The sequence below is a fragment of the Bipolaris maydis genome (assembly GCF_028858645.1).
Source record: "Bipolaris maydis strain C4 unplaced genomic scaffold PSV08scaffold_4, whole genome shotgun sequence".
NCBI lineage: Eukaryota > Fungi > Ascomycota > Dothideomycetes > Pleosporales > Pleosporaceae > Bipolaris > Bipolaris maydis.
Window position 1 is genome coordinate 659,859 of NW_027093860.1, and position 17,353 is coordinate 677,211.

The following is a 17,353-nucleotide window of genomic DNA, read 5'->3' on the forward strand; positions in this document are numbered from 1 at the left end:
GTGTGTATATTTGGCAGGCGATTAGGGGTTATTCATTCTTAGAAATAAAAAGGCAAGAATTGAGTGATATAAGCACAGTATCTATTAACTGACAGAGTTCTATAGCTGAGACTAAGCATGTTTTAACTCTAGGATGGACAACGCATAGGATTCAAAGAACTGACTGTCACACAATTTAAAACTGCTCACCAAGCAATTTTGACAATCTCTCCTGTGTAGCCAAGCTATTCTGCGCTGAACTCAGCCTGTAGGTATCCGGTATATTTATACAAGCTACTTTAGTACAGGTAGCGGCTATGCAATCCAAAGATCACCTGAACCAACGTAGCCAAAAGCTCCTTTTCTCTGTACCAATGTGTAGAACCAGGGTATCAAAAGGCTTGATCTTTATGATATCTCCAGAAGGCATACACGTGAGCAACAGGCTAAACGAACGAGCTCAACTGGCTCTCTCAAGGTCCAGATCCACAAGCCATGGTCCGTTCCGTGGGTCATACCGAACATTCATGATGCTGGCATTAACCATCAAAGTTTCTTTTCCAAACTCGACTGCAGTGCTGCTTCCCTGGCTGATATCCACAGTCGCTGCCCTCTCGTTTGCGGTCTTCCCACCATCGACATGTATTGTATCAGCTCTTTGGATGCACTGCTCAGGTTTGACGTCCAGTTCGCCGTTATTCCACAGCACCTTCTGTGCACCCCATCCTTCATGTATGTGTCCAAAGCAATGTAAACGTGGCCTACAGCGTCTAGCAGCCCGTAGGAGATGTTGGCAGCCAACTACCTCGCCGGTTCGCGTAACGTCCAAGACACCAAAAGGCGGTCCATGGGTCATCATGACATCGATGTTGGGGAAGTCAGGAATGGGGTTCTCGGTGATAGGTTTGGCATATGGCGTGCACTCGTGGGACGGATTGTAACGGTCTTCATCTCGATTGTAAGGAAACGCCCAACCGCAAAATTCCGGCTGATAGGGAGATGCATAGATCTTGGAAATGATGTCAGCTGTTGCACGCGGGTCCGGACATGGTAAATAGGCGTTTTACCCGCAGATTTGCTCCATTTTTCAACTGAAATACATGTGTTCCCTCGTCGAGATAAGTCACACCTGCCTGTTTGGCTCGCCCGCCAGTCCACAACTCTCTTGCTTTAGCCGATGTTTCCTGGTCATATTGTGTCCCATGCATAAACCTGCCTTTTTTGCCATAATAGTCCGCGTCTAGAGTAATATCGTGGTTACCCGCAATAACGAGCTTCAGAACGGCATCGATACCCTCGAGCATGTTCAAGGTTTCCTCATACTCTGGTAAGTGACCAACCATGGTCAAGTCGCCGCAGTGGAGAAGTACATCGGCTTTGGGAAGCGGTGGACGAAAGGCTGTGTCATTGTCGGCGGTATTCTGTGAGGGAGTGGCAGAGTGGGTATCAGAGATGATAAGAAAGCGAGTTTTGATGTGAGCTGGTGCTGAAGACGTGATTGTAGTTGACATGGTGGAGACGAGCCTGGAACCTGGGGATTTGAGGTCTGGCGAGGAACGGCGCGGGGTTGCGATGCAATAGCCTCGAGAAGTCGTACCTAGGCATCAACATCCAACCCACTTCGCGTACCCTACTAAGGTAACAGCATTACTTTTACTGCGCAAAGCACGGGTGGACACGACTGAATACCCTGCTCTCTCTTTTGTTCATGGCTGACGAGTGTACGGAGTTGAGTGTTTGCGCCCAAGTTCCTGACACAGTCGTGCAATGCCCATCTTGTTGGCGACGAGCTACATAACTGCCAGGACGGCTAAAGCAGACATAGCCAAGCAAAAGATTAATAGTGCGGAAGCAACAAAGCGAGATGCACAGTTCACAGGGATTGGGATTGCCATGAGTCCTGGCGCCTAGTCATCCTGGCTTTGGGACTAAAAGTTTACCCGATCGGGTTGCATCGAACCAGTATCACGCCATTTTCACCAACTGTCCGGCCGTCCCGTCAACCAAGCTGACAGCATCCACACCTACTACAGACAACGGAGAATCTTGACGATGTAAATATCCAATCCACTCTCCTTGCAATGCCCGGACTATTTCCAGTCCCTGCAACTGACAGCTACGGAAACACCCGCTGACACCCACAGCCCTCCATGTGGCGCCACAATGAGCGTCCCCAATATGCGCCTAGCCGCTTCCACGCGACGCAAAACTGTGACATCACAGGGTGTTGGTGGATTTTCCTTCTGCATTTGCACGAGCAATTCTTAGCAAGCAATTGCTAGTCTAGACGTTCCCGTGACTAAGAGAAGACTAGGCACACGACGCGTCCTCTACTTACTATCATGTAGCAGCCGCTTGCGCATGGATGCTTACAGTAAGCGACATCTGACGAACAAACTACGTACCATGGTTTATTAGCAACCTTGAAAAGGTTGCTGCCATGCGCCGCGAAATCACAATTCGACCGTGAGAGCTGCCGATGTCCTTCAATTGGGCTCCGCAGCTGCTATTGCTGCTGCAGCACATTCAAAGAACTGCGCCTCGAACGCCATGACCAGTTGTTGAACTATTTGCCTAAGAAAATGTTTCATCCTTGCGACGTGAATCAGTGGTTCCGGCAACTCGGTCTCGGAGGACTCGCGGAACACGACTCTTGTCCGATTCAGTGGAGCGTTGGGCCAGCGCAGCACGAGATGCTCTTGTTACCGGACAATGCCGATGAGGTGCTCATCATTCGACATGTGCATCTCTCCAGAATCTGGATGCTCGAATGCACTGTACATGCTTTACGAAGCATCAAGGAAGCAGCCGACTTTTTGCTGGGCATGTCTGCGATGATTAATTGAAGGATGGATCCACAAGTACCTTGCGATTTTGGGATTACCCTACAGCTACTCGAAGCGTCCGCACTCGAGTGAACCATTACGCCGGAAATTGATTGGCCTACGACCTGAATTTCAGGCAGGTCACAAGCTACAATTACCCACCTCATTGGCTGTGCCGTTCTCGAATCGTCGATACAATTACGTTCTCGTATCTTTCTCTTATTAAACGTTTGGTTATGCCGACCCGACTGTCATTGTCATAGCTCGTTAATCCTTCAATCCCGGATAGTCACTACTTACCACATACGCTATTTTAGAATACCCACCACACCATCAATCAATCTCGACTTCATTAAGCTGATGAATGCCCCCAGAAATACGAGAGGATCCAATACCGGAGACACTCCGCCAGCAGATAACATGCCATACTCGAATTACTTTGACAATCCATATCTCAGCGATGTCTTCGATCCAGGTCCCGACTACACATTGAGCACGTTCTTCGACTCGGACAACTTCTTCAGTCAACCGACCACATCTATCGAGGGCGCCTCGAATAACCAGCCCAAGTCCCAAAGGACATCAGCCTCAAAGTTACCGGCGACTATACTGCCATCTTCGAGCCGTCTACAGCCTTACCCGCAAACTTATAATCAGCCACAATTTGGGCAATTCGAGCAATATAGGGGTGATTTCTCGATGCATCCCACACCACCACAAGCTGGCGAGCACGATTCTTTCTCGCCGATAACGACGGCAACAACATCACATTCCTCATCCCATTCAGGCGACGCAACACACCAAGCCGTCTCCCCGTCGCTAAGTCCCCACACACTAAAACGCGAATCACCATCGTCGCCTGCATCAGCGTCGGAGTCTTCGACACCAAAACGACCAACCAGGAAGCGGGGTCGCCCGAGGATGAGCCGCAGTAGCACCGACAGCCAACTTGCTGCAACGTCGCCTACTTTAAAAAGCCAGATATCAAGGCGCCAGCCGCACAATCAGGTCGAACGCAAGTACCGTGAAGGGCTCAACTCGGAGCTCGAAAGATTACGGAGAGCGGTGCCTTTGCTTCGGCAAAATGACGGAACACGTGCAATTGGACAACCGAAACCGAGCAAAGCGACAATTTTAGCCAGTGCAATTGATTACATACAGGCCATTGAGAAAGAGAGGGATGCGCTAAGGGCTGAGGTCGAGCAATTACGGCGAGATCAAGCGGGCATTCTGCGAAATCCAGATGGGAGAAATCCGTCTCTGGATGAATATCTCATGGATTCATAGTATAGCACAAGAGGAGGAAGAACCAAATCAAAAGAGGGAAAGTGAAGGGTGATTTTTTTTCTAGCAAAGCCATGTCACACAATTGTAAAAAAAAAACCAGAGAACGAAAAGGGGAGCAAAGGAAGTTTTGTTTGTTCCTTCCCACTAGGGTTAAGGGGGATTGCTTCCTACACACACGCTCATATGGGGAGATTGAGCACATATTTGCTGCATTGTTTTTCCTTTCTCCATCTTTTTTCTTGGATTTTCTAGCTAGGCGTCCAGGCCTGCCACCTGGGGATGTTTTCCTTAATCTCTAGACTCTTGCGCAAACATATAGAACCTACATAATGACCGGTCACGACATCATAGGCAGATTTAATCAAGGAAAGTTTTTCTCGTCTTGTAAAACATTTCATGGATGGTAGGAGGAGGGAAGAAGAAGAAGACTATGGGAAACGAAGTTTTTGGTTCGCTGCATGATTCGTAACAAGGTAGGATTCGAACATTTATTAAGAAGGGGGGGGAAACGATATATAACTCCTGTGATAACATTTATCAATATCTCTCTTCGCTCTAGCGGCAAAAAGTCCTCCCTCAGATACGATGCAATAGTCGCAATACGAGGATGTTTTAAAAATAAACTTATGATTTTACTCTTACCCCGCGTTCTAGCATCTTTTTGGCATGATGCGCGCCCCACCACTCCCGTCAGATCAGTAAGAAAAATCTTTCGCAACAAAACTGCAGTATTCGTTAAACTCAGAATTTCTTGTAGGCTTCTTTTTGTCTAGAAAAATACAGTATATATTAATTACTACTTTGCAAACCTTCATCAATCGCCCGGCTAGCTCAATCGGTAGAGCGTGAGACTCTTAGTTATCACGCCCTCAAAGGCACGATTGTTTCAAATCTCAAGGTTGTGGGTTCGACCCCCACGTCGGGCTTTTTTTTTTTTTTTTTTTTTTTTTTTTTTTTTTTTCGCTTTCTGCTATGCTCTCTGTTTTTTGTTTCTTACTTACTTGCTCAAGCAAGCTCCTTTCCTGTGTCCTGTTTCTTGCTCACCCTTCTTTTTTAGTGTCCATTTCCCAACAAGAATTAGTTAACGCGAATCTTTTTCGTGTTTAAATGATGTATTTTGGCGCCAGTGCTTGTTGTATGTATATAGAACAGCGGGACAGGGAAGATAAAAGAAGGGGGAGACGAGGTAATATTTGTTTGCTCGCTTTGCAAACAAAGGTAGGAGCAAGTATGGGTCTTCTTTCTTTTCCCCTCCACTTATGCATTGTTGTTGGTTGCTTTTCTCTATTCTTCTCATGGCATCCATACTCCTATATCTGTGACATGGTGATACAAAAATTAAAATGATAGTACGGCTTCACAGGCACCACACATGAGCACAAAATTTTTACAAAGGACAAAACGAGATGATGTCACCGACTAAACTCTGAAGCGCCAGGAGTAGACGACGCAGTACCAACAAGAAGAAGACGACAATGGGGTTTAAAACTGATCATGTAATATTCGACACTCTTGCCCGAACCTGACATTACTCTGAAACCCTACTTCATTTTCGCGCAGACAGCTGCGATGTTCGGGAATTATACTATAACTTCCTCCGCTTGCTGGCCGTGGGCGGATCCTCTTCCTCAGCGGCAGGAGTGCCTTCGTTACCTGCCTTGCCACTATCTCTCTCGACGTCTCTCCATGTGCTGACAAGCCCCTGGACAGTCTGGAACATGTCTCTTGCGTCGTTGACCACGCCTTCTTCTCCGGGGTTGAACATGACGGCATTGACAAACATGCGCATGAGTTCCTTTTCAAGCTGCGCCGCGTTGACAATGGCCTTTGGAGGTACGTTGTCTGCTGTAAAAGGAAGCTCAATGAGACCTCCTGTTGCACCACCGGGACTAGCAGTTGGGTTTTCTGACGCCGCTGCAGCTGCAGCAACTTGCTTCGAGCCTGCTGCGATGGCTTTCTTAATAGAAGACAAATCCGTCGGGCGCTTGATAATGTCGTAATAGCCTTCTGCATCCTTGGCGCGAACTGCAGTATTGAATGTAGATGCGTGCTTGTGGGAGTTGATGTCGTACATCATGGGGGCGGTCATGCGTGCAAAGTTACGTGGTGCTATGATAGATCGAGGAGGACCAGGCGTGCCAAATGATGTGTCCTCGGCCTCCAGAGAAGCTTCACGGGCATTGCGCTTTCGACGTGTTGAAAGTGACGGCATTGCGGCTGCTCCTCGACGTCGGGTAGACATATGTGACGGTGTTTCCGCAGTAGCTTCCTCGTCAATAGCCTCGACAGAGGTTCCTCGCTCCGACTTGATCCTGTTGCCAGTTTGCGACTCATTGTCTGCCGCTACCGTATCGGTATGGGAGAGAATTGACTGACTTCTGCTTCGGTCGCGCACCGAACCACCAGCTCTTGAAGATGCAATGCTTCCGGGTCTTGTTCGCCTTGCCGGGGCTTTTCGTCGAGAACGTCCAGATCGAGTTTCGGGTTCCGCCAAAGATTCTTCCTCGTGGTCGTTGATTAGCTTGGAATTTTGCGGGGTTTCGGCGTCTGGTACGGAATCCTGGTCTGGATCTTTTCCTTTGCCCTTTGCCCTGGACTTGCGCTGTGACTTGGTTTTAGCGGGACTCTGATTCGAGCGGACTAGGGGCGGCACATCATCGAGTGGCTCCACCTCTGGACGTGGGCTTGAAGAAGTAGACTGTGTCCCATTGAAACTAGATCGCTTCCATAAACTCTTTGCAGACACGGGAGTTCCCATAGAACTTTGTGGAGAATGCGCGGCAGAAGGTGTCGTGAGTGATTGTCTCGCCTGAGTGACAAGAGGATGGATTGGCGGCGCGCCTGCTGCTCTGCCAGTGCCGGGCGTTTGCAAACTCGTCCGTGACGGCTGTCGGTTGCTCGTAGGTGTCGAGGCTTGGGGGTGCGGTGGCACAGCTGCTTGGTGATGGACACGCGATGGATCCTGTGGGGCAACCTGAAAGGGTGGAAGCATGAAGCCTGCTTGGGGAGGTGGGTGTGGCATTTGGGGTTGTAAATGAGGGTACGATTGGTGTCCAGGATGGGGGTATGGCGCCCTCTGCTGTCCAGGGTGTGGACCTGGCGAGTGAGGCCCTGGAGGTTGCTGGTGCGGTGGGTGATATTGCGGATGCGCTCCTGGAGTGCCGTACTGAGGTATTCCATTTCCACCATAGTTCTGGGCTGGCGACGGCTGATACTGCAGTCCCGGCGACCCTACCGCTGGAGATGGGGGCTGCGACAGGTGGCCGGCATGGTGGTGTGGACCAGGCTGATGCTGTGTGGATTGAGGTGTCTGTGCCTGAGGGAAAGGGGTGATGTTTGGATACTGAGCGCTGTTGTATGCTGCGTGATGCGGTGTAGGCTGGGCCTGGTGTACCGTTGCCGGAGGCGGCGTGGGGTGGGATTGCGGCGTAGAAGGCTGCCTCTTGGACTGAGACGGCGATTGCTGTCCGTTTTGAGCAGGCGCAGGTCGCGGAGACTCGAGAACAGACGGCTGGGTGGAATCTGGCGAAGGCGCGATGGAAGGACCGCGTCGCGCACCATTCTGAGCGGGCTGGGGGCTTTGGCTCGGCTGCAAAGGCTTCTGTGCCAGATGAGGCGACTTCCGGGGCAAGGCAGATGTTTGTCCGTTGGCCTTGTCCCTCAGTTGGTCGTCCCACTCTCCGCGGTCGATGCTCTTCAGTTCGCGCTGCAGTCGCTCGTATCTGTCCTCCTCGGCCCTGATCTGTTCGGCAATCTCGTAGCGGTACGAGGCATAGAGCTTGGTGACGAGCTTGGGGATCAAGTGCTGGTGCTGGAGGGATTCCTGGACGGTGGGCAGGCTCGGGCTCTGTCTCTTTCGCTTGGTCGGGCTGGCGACATCGCCGTTGTGCGAGTCGGAGTCGGCGGCTTGCTCATGCTCGAGCTCTCTCTTCAGGCGCTCGAGGTAGAAGTTGCGCAGGGCATCGGGACTGAGGCGGCCGGCCTGGAAGTACTTGTGGGTGGTGATGTCCGGGTTCTTCTTCAGCAGGTCGGAGATGCGGACGAAGACAGCGGGGCCGACGCCATAGGCATGGAGGCACTGGAACAGCAGGAGCGACTCGAGGTTGGTGTAGGCAGAGACGCTAGTCGTCATCCCCCAGGCGTCTGCAGCGCGAGGGCGATGGGCGTGGGGCGGGATGGGAGCCACGGCGACGAGGGACGAGGAAGAGGGCGTCTAGCGGAGGCAGACGGGCATTGCACGCGACTGGGGGGCGGCGGAGGGCGATGGGCGCGTCGGGCGGCGAGGCGGAGGCAGAGGCAGATGGGCTGGGCGGTTGGTTTGATGAGGAAATTATTCTTCGCAAGAGCTTCGTCGGCGCTGCCTCTCGCACGACAGCAGCAGCAGCCGCCCAGCCCAGGCCAGCCCAGCCGACACCCAATCACACGCGTCCACCGCCACACCACCGCTCCAGCCTCGCCGTGTGGCGGCGCGCGGGCGCAGGGCGCGGGGCTTCGACGGCGACTGCCACACTGTGGCGCACGCCGGCCTGCCGCCAGGCGCGTGACGTGCAGCCTGCCATCCTCCCCGTATCTCAACCGTCATCATCCGCGTCTGCGTCTGCGGCGCGAGCAAACGGTTCTTGCGCCAACTGCTTCCCACGCGCGCCGTCGCTGGCTTCTTGTTGCTTCTTGTTTCCTTCGTCGGGCTCGGGCGCGGCGGCGCATCTTCAAGCCCTCGTTCCCAAGCTCCACTACTGATCTACGCCCCCCAATTAGTCCGGAGCATGGGCGTCCCCTATTTCCCTACATACTTACATTGCAATCGCCCTGCGGTCTCTATTCCAGGGGTGTCATATTATGCTTTCTTTCTCCTCTGCCAGGCCCGCCAGCGCTGCATGAAACAAGTCTGACGATTGAGCCCTTTGCCTGCTTGTTCTACTACCACCCTCCCCTTGCACTAGCCCATAAATACATCCCCTCGTTCCCTCGTCAGCCCCGACCTTCTCCAGAGCCGCTCCCGCACCGCGCATACTACACGCCGTCCGCCTACTGCTCATCATGGCTTCCTCATACTCTGCACAGCCCGCCCCCATGGACGATCCCGACCATGGCTGGAAGCCGAACAAACGTCCTCAATCGTGAGCTCCCCCGGCGCTAGCATAGCTCCCCGCCTATTCTGATCATGCCTGCAGCACCATAGCGCGCAACTTCATGACCGAGCTCGACAGCCTGTTCAAGTTGGATGGCGGCATCGAGGACCTCGACCGGACAGTGCATGAAAAGTAAACCCTCCTTTCTCTCTCGCCATCGCAGGCAGCCCACTGACCCCCGCCCAGGAAGGCAGCTGTCAGCACCCAGACCAAGGAACTCGAGGCCCTCGAAGCAAGACTGCGCGCTGCCGAAGAGCGTCTCAACCAGGCAAAGGGCAACTCCCCACCAGCCAAGAGCTGCACCCAGCAAACTACCCAGAAAGACGAGGCACAACCACAGGCGCCCGAGAGCCCTCTTGCGCAAAAGACGCCAAACATGCCAGGTGCGATTCCACAAATACCGACCCCTTCATCGACCACCAGCGCTGACTATGTCCTCGTAGAGAGGCCATCTCCTGCTAAACCCGAGGCCGCATAGCTACACTCCATTTGATGATGATACCACGATACCCAGGCACTGCGTCCACCTTCATCATACACTTTGGCCTCTGCAATTACGAGTCTGCATCTCGGACAGGGGCATAACTTTTATAATTAACAGAGGCTTTTTTTTTCAAGTTTCTTTCTTTTCTACTCGGGCGACTTTTTGTTCTTTCTCACTCGCCGAGGGAGGCTCTTCTAGTGCAGGATATGTCTCGCTTTGGATTATCTAGCTGGAAAATGCTATACATAGTCCATTTTTTGAACGCTTTTTCGTATTTTTGGTGGTGGTGTCTCTTTCCGTGGTTGTAATTACTTACCATGGACTCACTAAATCTGCAGCGTGCACGGGCCGGCTATGCCTCGTACCTGTCATCTTACTTGAGCTCACCGACAATCTCCGAGTCATCAGCTTTTCAGGCACTTCCACATTTGCAACATGGCAGATTACTCGGAAGCAGGCCTTGTGGAAACGTTTGACAAACTCGCCAGTGAGGGCGCCATTGTATTCGGTCCTCACAAAATTGTGTCAGTGGAGGATGACGGCTATCCGGTGCGCAGGTATACAACCACAAGCCAGGCGCTTCGCTCATGACTGCTCAGCTCGAGTTCCGCATCTGCCCAGCACTAGCTACAAAACCACATACAGTCGGCGCCACAAACCATGGCTTCAATAAGTCGCGGAGATGGGGACCAGGCAGCGACATGTTCTGCCCTGACGAGCGACTTATCATCACTCAGCTGAACAAGACGCATGACTTGGCGCTAAACCTGTTTTGTGTCGACAGACCACAACTCCTCATGCTAACGCTAGACTCATACAAGCGTCAGCATGAAGCTTTAGATACGGATGACTTTGTCGTCATGCTTCAAGTATTGCGTCAATTCCCAAGCATGTATGTCATTTTCAACTGTGGTGAAAAGGGTGGCTGCAGCAGGGTGCACAAGCATCTCCAAGGCTTAAAGGGGCCGCCGCATGCTTTCGACTACCTCATTTCAGCCGTCTGCGAAAAAGAAAACAAAGTCCCTTTTCGGTACTTTGTTCATCGCTTCGAAGAGGGGTTCAAAAATACCTCAGCCTCAGCTGTTCTGTCTGTCTACACCACACTCCTCGCCCAGTGCCAGTCAGCGCCCGATACCAAAGAAGAAAATGCACCTCCGCATAATGTCGCCATGTGGGCTGACTGCCTAATCGTTATTCCGCGTCGGAGTGGCAGCACAGAGGGTGCAAGTGCGAATACGGGGGGTATGCTAGGGAGTGTCTGGGTGACGAGCCAGGAACAAGTCGACGAATGGCTTAGAATTGGTTGTGCAAACGTGCTCAGGGAACTGGGTGTGCCTTCTTAGGAGGAGTAAACGTCAGACATGTCGGTCGTCGGCACCTGTCGCTTTCAACCAGGCTAGTTATAATGTGCATGCCTGTCTACCACTTGGCGGCCGCCTTCCAATGATCTCCTTCCCGTTTCAGCTCATCGCTTCGAACCAGCTATGCCCTTGCTACACTGCATCGGGTCGACTAGTTGCCCATCACGACAAGATCACGTCTTCCAGCTACGCACACCTTGATTTGCCCTATCGCATAGCCAAGACCAGCCATCATGCTCTCCGAGAATTCCGGGCCCTACACCTGCCTAACCCGGTAAGCACATACGACTCCGGACCAATCATCTTGTTCGCGCCCACGTCTCTCCTCCAGCGCGCCAAGTGATTCCATAAATTAATCCTCCATCCATGGCCCAGGCGTTTACTCCGACCTCCTTCGAATGACCATCTCCCGCGCTTGTAAGGCCTATCTTGGTCTTCTTATTCGAGTGCACATCTCCCGTTCGTGCAGACGACTACCACGAAACTGGGGTACCTGCCTATTCCATACAATTTCGATTAAGAGACAGGGACATGTCGGCCATGCTACTTGACAGGAAGGTAGATCGTAACTAGGTATGACTATGGAGAAGCATAAAAAGCAGCGCTCCCCACGGCCTGTATTACGTTGCACCTTGCTTCTACAGAGTCAGTGTCTCCATCTCTCATCATGAAGACTACTATCTTTACCTCCGCCCTTCTCCTTGGCTCCACTGCCTTGGGCAGCGCTGTCCCAACCGCTGGCAAGAAGGTCGATTACAATGGCTTCAAGGTCCTGCGCGTTTCTAGCACCGACGCTGTCAAGAGTCAAATCGAGAACTTGGCTGCCCACATCCTCAACCCTGGCAAGTCTGCCGAGATGGATGTAGTTGTTGCACCCGAAAACGTTGCGGCATTGACTGCGTTGGCTTCCGAGAGCAAGGTCATCAATGAGGATGTTGGTGCTGCCCTCAAGGAAGAAGGCGAGATGGGAATCTACGCTGGTTTGTAATTGGCTCAATATCTTCGAGGTTACACACTCACCGAATATAGTTCCCAGCGAGTCGTGGTTCACAGCATACCACCCATATGCCGATCATCTTCAATTCCTCCGCGATCTGCAAGCCGGCTACACTAGCAATTCCGAGATTGTCACCCTTGGTAACTCAGTCCAAGGACGTACCTTGACTGGTATCCATATCTGGGGCAGCGGCGGCAAGGGATCCAAGCCTGCCGTTATTATCCACGGAAACGTTCACGCCCGAGAGTGGATCACTTCCATGACCACTGAGTAAGCCACCCTGCTATGAGATTATTATTGAAAAAAAACAAGCTAATCTCCACCTCAGGTACTTCGCGTGGCAACTTCTAACCAAGTACGCCTCCGACTCAAGCGTCAAGGCTCTCGTCGACAAGTTCGACTTTTACATCACCCCCATCGTCAACCCCGACGGATTCGTCTACTCGCAGACCACGGACCGTCTCTGGCGCAAGAACCGTCAGACTGTCAGCACCAGCTCGTGTGTTGGCCGCGATATCAACCGTAAGGGACCATAGAAATTATTGTATGATTAACATGCTAACATTTTATCAAAGGCAACTGGCCATACAAGTGGGAGGTAACTGGCGGAGCCTCCACCAACCCTTGCTCGGAGACCTACAAGGGTCAGGCCGCTGGAGACGCCCCCGAGCTCAGGGCCATCAAAGCCCAAGTCGATGCTCTGAAGGGAACGCGCGGAATCAGCCTCTACCTCGACGTGCAGTATGTCCCCCTTGCATCCCCTTCTCCCCTTTGCCAAATCAAGCCAAAGCTAACCACCCTACCCTTAGCTCCTACGGCCAATACATCCTCTGGCCCTACGGCTACGACTGCAGTCTCCGCCCCGAAAACGACGCCCAGCTCCGCAGTCTCGCATCCCGCGCTCAATCAGCCATCCGTGCTGTCTCAGGAACTGCATACACCATTGGCCCCAGCTGCTCTACTCTCTACGCCACCACTGGCTCTTCCACTGATTACACCGATGTCGAGGGTAATGCTACCTACTCGTACACTTATGAGCTGAGGGATACCGGTACATACGGCTTCTCGCTCCCTGCCAACCAGATTCGTCCCACTGTTTTGGAGACTTGGGCTGGTGTTACTAGCATGCTCCGCGATGCTTAGAATGATTTATGATGGATGAGAAAGGGGGAAACTTTTGTAAATACTTTTTGACTTGGTCAACTTGAACATAAATCATGATGAAAGTCATGGATTATTAATTTTTTGTTGTACATACATGCATACATACCTTTTCTGGGATGGTCCATTGAGTCACGTTCTATACACTGTTTGTTTATTTACCTCACTCGTTTTCGTCGCTACCCCCTTCTCCTTGCTCTGGCTGTTACACGGCAGCGTTGTTCGCGGCGCCGCGCGGTGTGCTACGTGGGGGGCGAAAAGAGGCGTTGTTTCATTCGCATGCACGGCATTATTCTTTTTCCTTGCTTTCTGTCCAACAAACGACAATGGGAGGAGCAGACACGATAATAGTGGGAAGGGGGGGGGGGCAAGCAGTTACAAAAGGTATACGTGACAACTTGCTTCCATGCTCTTCTAGCGTGGTTTTGCTGCTTTTCTTATTTCAGTCTTACGTCTACATAGTCAGCTCTACATTTTTTGTCTTTATTTTTTTTCTCGCTCTGTATTCTCTTTCACAAATTCTCGGAGTTTGTATCTCTCCCAATTTTTTGGGTTTCCTTGGTTGCAGTGACAGTTGCGATGGAGATGGAGTGGCGTAAAGTGATACCGCAGGTAGCACTGCGGCAAGCTGTTCATGCAGTGAGAGGATTTTAGGATTTATTTGTGTATTGAGTGGGATATCAGGAGATAGGGAACTCTATCCCTTCTCCTCTTCTTTACCTGATCAAGTGTCACTCCACGTCTATCCAACATTCTCCATCATTGTAAAAGCCAAAACAAATAAATTTGCTGGATGAATCAGTCGTACTATCTAAAACCATGTTCCTTGTCAGAAGCGACCCAAATCAACCCACACAACAATACAACAGCCATGTTGAAACGGAATTCAAGGTAGACAACCCCATCATCCTTTGCCATGGAGAACCCCTTCACCAAAAAAAAATTCCGCAGTACAAAGTCCTTCATCTAACACTTCACCTAGACCTCCCAAAAACTAACCTCAACCCCCTCCACCCCCCCTCCGTCCTCACACTCCAAACCCCCCCTCAGCTCCGGCGCAAAAACCGGTATAATAACCGCCTGCATCATAGTCTTCATCCTGCTCTGCCTTCTCCTCCTCGAGCTCACATATTTCGGCCGCCAACGCCGTCTCGCGCGTGCGCGGCGCCAAGGAAACGCTGGCGGAGACGTAGAGTTGGGTAGAGAGGGGAGCAGCAAGAAGAATGCGGTATTGGAGAGTCGGGTGGAGATTGTTGTTGAGGGAGAGGCGAGAGAGGCGAGGGAGCCGAGGGAGGAGAGACAGCAGGATGCAGAGGAAGAGGAAGACGATAGTGATGGGGATGAGTGGGGTGGTGGAAGGAATGCGAGGAGTGGGATGAGTTTGTCGAGGAGAGAGGGGTAGAGAGGCAAGGACTTTTCGGGAAGGAACGAGTGAGAGATAGGGTCGGCGAGGGTAGGTGGAAGGTGGAAGGTGGTATGGATGTGATGGAAGAGGATGTAATACATCTTTAATTAGCGAGATGAATTGTAATAAGAAGCAGGCGTGTGCGAATATTGCATCTATGCCCATGAAAAGTGCTCAGTATGTAAATACACGCCCCCGCTCCTTGCACCTGTCATGATCTTTAGGTTCTCGGCTGCAACGGCATTTCTCACATCGTTCTGCATCGTCTTCGGCCCGCAGATATACACGTTCAGCGTCTCATCTGCTTCCGCTGCTTTCTCTGCCTCTTCCTGCACGATGAGCGGTAGTTGTGGTCGGCCCGTATGTTCTTTGCCTGATACAATTGTTTCGCCTTCTTTCTCGGTACTAAAGACGATGTCATTCGACGCTTCAGATGGCACTGAGTGGGTTGATGGCTGTACTATTTTTGACAGGATGTCAGCTTGATTTGCCACTTCACCAGTGAAGTGGACCTCGATTTGGACGGATGACAAGACTTCAGTTGGATATTGTGAAAACATGACTTGCAGTGTTTTCTCAAACCACGAAAGGCTCTTGGTATCGCGGGTCGCAAGTACAACGCGTAGTGATGTTGAGGTCGAGTAGGATGTACGAGGTGCTGATTCGTCGATGGAGTTTGCAACTGATTGAAGAAAATATTCAACAAATGGCAATGTCCAGCCGGCACCAGATCCACCCGCAACAACTAGAAGACGGTCTGCATTACGCAGTTTGAGCCAACTAGCACCACCATAAGGCCCGTCCACAAGAACCGGGACAGCGCCATCGGGGTTGGCAAACGCATGTTGATATAGTTTATCTGTGAATCCACCCTGACGGCGAACATAGAACACCAGTTCATTAGACTCCGCTAATGTTTTGACAGGCGTAGAACAAATGGTAAATGGATGAGCAGTCAGGGTAGAGAGGAAACCAAAACTCGTAAAGCGTAAGAAGCAATGTTGGCCCGGAGTCCAGTGGAACGTCGCCGGAATGGCAACGCGTATAAAACCGTTATCTTCAACTGTGACCTGCGCTCGCTGAGTCCATTTGTATTCGAACACCGTGCGAAGCCACGGGTATACGTAGCAAGGGACGTATATGGCAGCCGTGGCAACAAAATAGTCCCAACTTGTTAGCGTTTGATCACAATGCCAGAAGAAGGTTATCATGAAGACGACAGCGGCAAAGAAGTGAGTTGCCTTGAAGAATTCGTATCCGCGGTTTCTGGGTGGTTGATTAGTTACGTGCGAAACTCGAGCTCATGGGAGAAATACTAACCGAAAGACACTATGCGACATAAAGGTTAGCCACGCTTGAAATACAAGTGCTACTATCCCCGTCCAGTAGAATAGAAGGTTGCTCGAAAAATGGTGCTCCATATCGTGCCAATGAACATGATACACGATAAAGGGAAATGTGTGTATCAGCGCCAGAACGAAAAACGCGTACGCAATCCATCGGTGAAATACTTGGAGCCGTTCATACGACACACCAGTGACCAGTGTAATCCAATTTGTTTTGCTCGCCGTAGCACTGAGGACAGTTAGTAAACAGCATTCGTCCTACCATGAAAGCGACCGAACATACAAGAGGAAAGGCATGCATCCTAGTGCCAGCCATCCAGATCGTGTAGCCAACGGCGGTGAATTACCAAACTTCTTGCTAGCCCAATAATACGGTTGCGGGATCAGATCCATACCTATTTCCAAAGTCAGTACACGATCCACAAGCAGTATGATTCAAAAGAAGAACTCACAAAAAAAGAACACCGCACCAGCCGCACCAAGCAACAAAACTCCAACCGGCGCAGAATTCCACTTCAACCGCCTAACATGGAACCCCCGATACGCCAAATACCTCGATCCCGCCAATACCTTCTTCGCCAACCCCACCCGGCCTACACCCTTCCGCCGCAGAATTAACGACGAGACCAAATGTGCAATAACGAACACCCCAATCCCACTCATAAAAAACGCAACAGTCGGCTGCGCAAACACATAGTCCGCTACATACCAAAAGTGCCACCGATGCTTATACCACGCACACTCCTCTGCAGTCTTCGTTCCGCACTCAAACATGCGCATGCCTGAGATACCAGGGGAGACTGAGATCCAAGCTTCACTCATCGTCTCGTCTTCCTCGTCTTCCTCTTCTTCCTCTGAAATTCAGATAAATACACAACAAGAAAGTCTCAGAGGATGAATAGATACGTCAAACCCTCATGGAGCAACTTGGACAAACAAAAATAGTAGAGAGTTCAAGACTTTCAGTTCCCAGGTTTGCCGGGTGAAAGTCTATGTAAACCTCCTAACCCTTGCTCCACCAACCCCCGCCCTCTCCCAACGCTATACAACCCATGCAACCATATAGTCCAAGCCACACGAGTCACGAACGCGGCAAATAAGCTTATCAAAAGCTTGGTGCGGTGCTTGCATATGCTTAGTTCTGCGTTCTTTTACTAGGATGTGTATACTATCTTTTGGCTGGTGGTCCAATGAGGGCGGGGTAACTAAGCGTACATACGAGCACGATTGAGCAAGTTTTCTTAGCGCGCGTTGTTCGGTCCGTGTTAGATGGGTGGGGTGACGCGTGTGCGTGCGTGAGTATCGAGGGAGGGAGGAGGGGCCTGGAACTGGGATGCAAATGGAAGGAAGAGAGGATTATTTTCGTGCTTGTCCATTTT

The 17,353-nt window shown here is 51.4% G+C and overlaps 8 protein-coding genes and 1 non-coding gene across 9 annotated transcripts; 6 read left to right on the top strand and 3 right to left on the bottom strand.

The window, feature by feature from the left end:
• Positions 1-64: 64 nt before the first annotated feature.
• PSV08DRAFT_281468 (Metallo-dependent phosphatase-like protein) lies at positions 65-1,744 on the bottom strand. Its single transcript, XM_014223815.1, has 2 exons — positions 1,047-1,744; positions 65-988 (listed from the first exon to the last, which is right to left on the bottom strand). Exons 1-2 carry the CDS (start codon positions 1,488-1,490, stop codon positions 440-442), a joined length of 993 nt encoding a protein of 330 aa, XP_014079290.1. The 5' UTR covers positions 1,491-1,744; the 3' UTR covers positions 65-439.
• Positions 1,745-3,060: 1,316 nt separating this feature from the next.
• On the top strand, positions 3,061-4,565 carry PSV08DRAFT_281484 (uncharacterized protein). The gene has a single exon (XM_014223818.2). The coding sequence runs from the start codon at positions 3,165-3,167 to the stop codon at positions 4,089-4,091; it is 927 nt and encodes a 308-aa protein (XP_014079293.2). The 5' UTR covers positions 3,061-3,164; the 3' UTR covers positions 4,092-4,565.
• A 346-nt stretch (positions 4,566-4,911) lies between these two features.
• On the top strand, positions 4,912-5,017 carry PSV08DRAFT_t13. Its single transcript has one exon. It is a non-coding gene; the product is annotated as a tRNA-Lys (tRNA).
• Positions 5,018-5,482: 465 nt separating this feature from the next.
• Positions 5,483-8,673, bottom strand: PSV08DRAFT_408469 (Bromodomain-containing protein; the record flags this gene model as incomplete). The annotated part of the gene is made up of 4 exons (XM_066093803.1): positions 5,483-5,802; positions 5,833-8,234; positions 8,291-8,452; positions 8,532-8,673. The coding sequence occupies 4 exons, from the start codon at positions 8,671-8,673 to the stop codon at positions 5,677-5,679; spliced, it is 2,832 nt and encodes a 943-aa protein (XP_065949412.1). The 3' UTR covers positions 5,483-5,676.
• Positions 8,674-9,083: 410 nt separating this feature from the next.
• On the top strand, positions 9,084-10,036 carry PSV08DRAFT_400342 (uncharacterized protein). Its single transcript, XM_014223820.2, has 3 exons — positions 9,084-9,208; positions 9,263-9,352; positions 9,407-10,036. Exons 1-3 carry the CDS (start codon positions 9,129-9,131, stop codon positions 9,696-9,698), a joined length of 462 nt encoding a protein of 153 aa, XP_014079295.1. The 5' UTR covers positions 9,084-9,128; the 3' UTR covers positions 9,699-10,036.
• A 101-nt stretch (positions 10,037-10,137) lies between these two features.
• On the top strand, positions 10,138-11,132 carry PSV08DRAFT_360565 (uncharacterized protein; the record flags this gene model as incomplete). The annotated part of the gene is made up of 2 exons (XM_014223821.2): positions 10,138-10,253; positions 10,304-11,132. Coding segments are annotated over 2 exons (860 nt in total), but the record flags the coding sequence as incomplete, so codon positions are not given.
• A 600-nt stretch (positions 11,133-11,732) lies between these two features.
• Positions 11,733-13,205, top strand: PSV08DRAFT_387239 (uncharacterized protein; the record flags this gene model as incomplete). Its single annotated transcript, XM_014223822.1, has 5 exons — positions 11,733-12,045; positions 12,095-12,332; positions 12,391-12,584; positions 12,638-12,803; positions 12,872-13,205. 5 exons carry the CDS (start codon positions 11,733-11,735, stop codon positions 13,203-13,205), a joined length of 1,245 nt encoding a protein of 414 aa, XP_014079297.1.
• Positions 13,206-14,042: 837 nt separating this feature from the next.
• Positions 14,043-14,625, top strand: PSV08DRAFT_245503 (uncharacterized protein; the record flags this gene model as incomplete). The annotated part of the gene is made up of 2 exons (XM_066092329.1): positions 14,043-14,114; positions 14,206-14,625. 2 exons carry the CDS (start codon positions 14,043-14,045, stop codon positions 14,623-14,625), a joined length of 492 nt encoding a protein of 163 aa, XP_065949413.1.
• Positions 14,626-14,724: 99 nt separating this feature from the next.
• PSV08DRAFT_219342 (ferric reductase like transmembrane component-domain-containing protein) lies at positions 14,725-16,830 on the bottom strand. Its single transcript, XM_014223823.1, has 4 exons — positions 16,427-16,830; positions 16,258-16,369; positions 15,949-16,203; positions 14,725-15,894 (listed from the first exon to the last, which is right to left on the bottom strand). The coding sequence occupies exons 1-4, from the start codon at positions 16,794-16,796 to the stop codon at positions 14,784-14,786; spliced, it is 1,848 nt and encodes a 615-aa protein (XP_014079298.1). The 5' UTR covers positions 16,797-16,830; the 3' UTR covers positions 14,725-14,783.
• Between the last annotated feature and the right edge of the window lie 523 nt (positions 16,831-17,353).

Coding starts and splice junctions, on each gene's coding strand:
- PSV08DRAFT_281468 (XM_014223815.1), bottom strand. CDS start 1,490: ATGTCAACTACAATCACGTCTTCAGCACCAGCTCACATCAAAACTCGC. Junction 989..1,046: donor AAAATGGAGCAAATCTGCGG/GTAAAACGCCTA, acceptor ATCATTTCCAAG/ATCTATGCATCTCCCTATCA.
- PSV08DRAFT_281484 (XM_014223818.2), top strand. CDS start 3,165: ATGAATGCCCCCAGAAATACGAGAGGATCCAATACCGGAGACACTCCG.
- PSV08DRAFT_400342 (XM_014223820.2), top strand. CDS start 9,129: ATGGCTTCCTCATACTCTGCACAGCCCGCCCCCATGGACGATCCCGAC. Junction 9,209..9,262: donor CCGAACAAACGTCCTCAATC/GTGAGCTCCCCC, acceptor TCATGCCTGCAG/CACCATAGCGCGCAACTTCA. Junction 9,353..9,406: donor GACCGGACAGTGCATGAAAA/GTAAACCCTCCT, acceptor ACCCCCGCCCAG/GAAGGCAGCTGTCAGCACCC.
- PSV08DRAFT_219342 (XM_014223823.1), bottom strand. CDS start 16,796: ATGAGTGAAGCTTGGATCTCAGTCTCCCCTGGTATCTCAGGCATGCGC. Junction 16,370..16,426: donor TGGTGCGGTGTTCTTTTTTT/GTGAGTTCTTCT, acceptor CTTTGGAAATAG/GTATGGATCTGATCCCGCAA. Junction 15,895..15,948: donor ATGTCGCATAGTGTCTTTCG/GTTAGTATTTCT, acceptor TCAACCACCCAG/AAACCGCGGATACGAATTCT.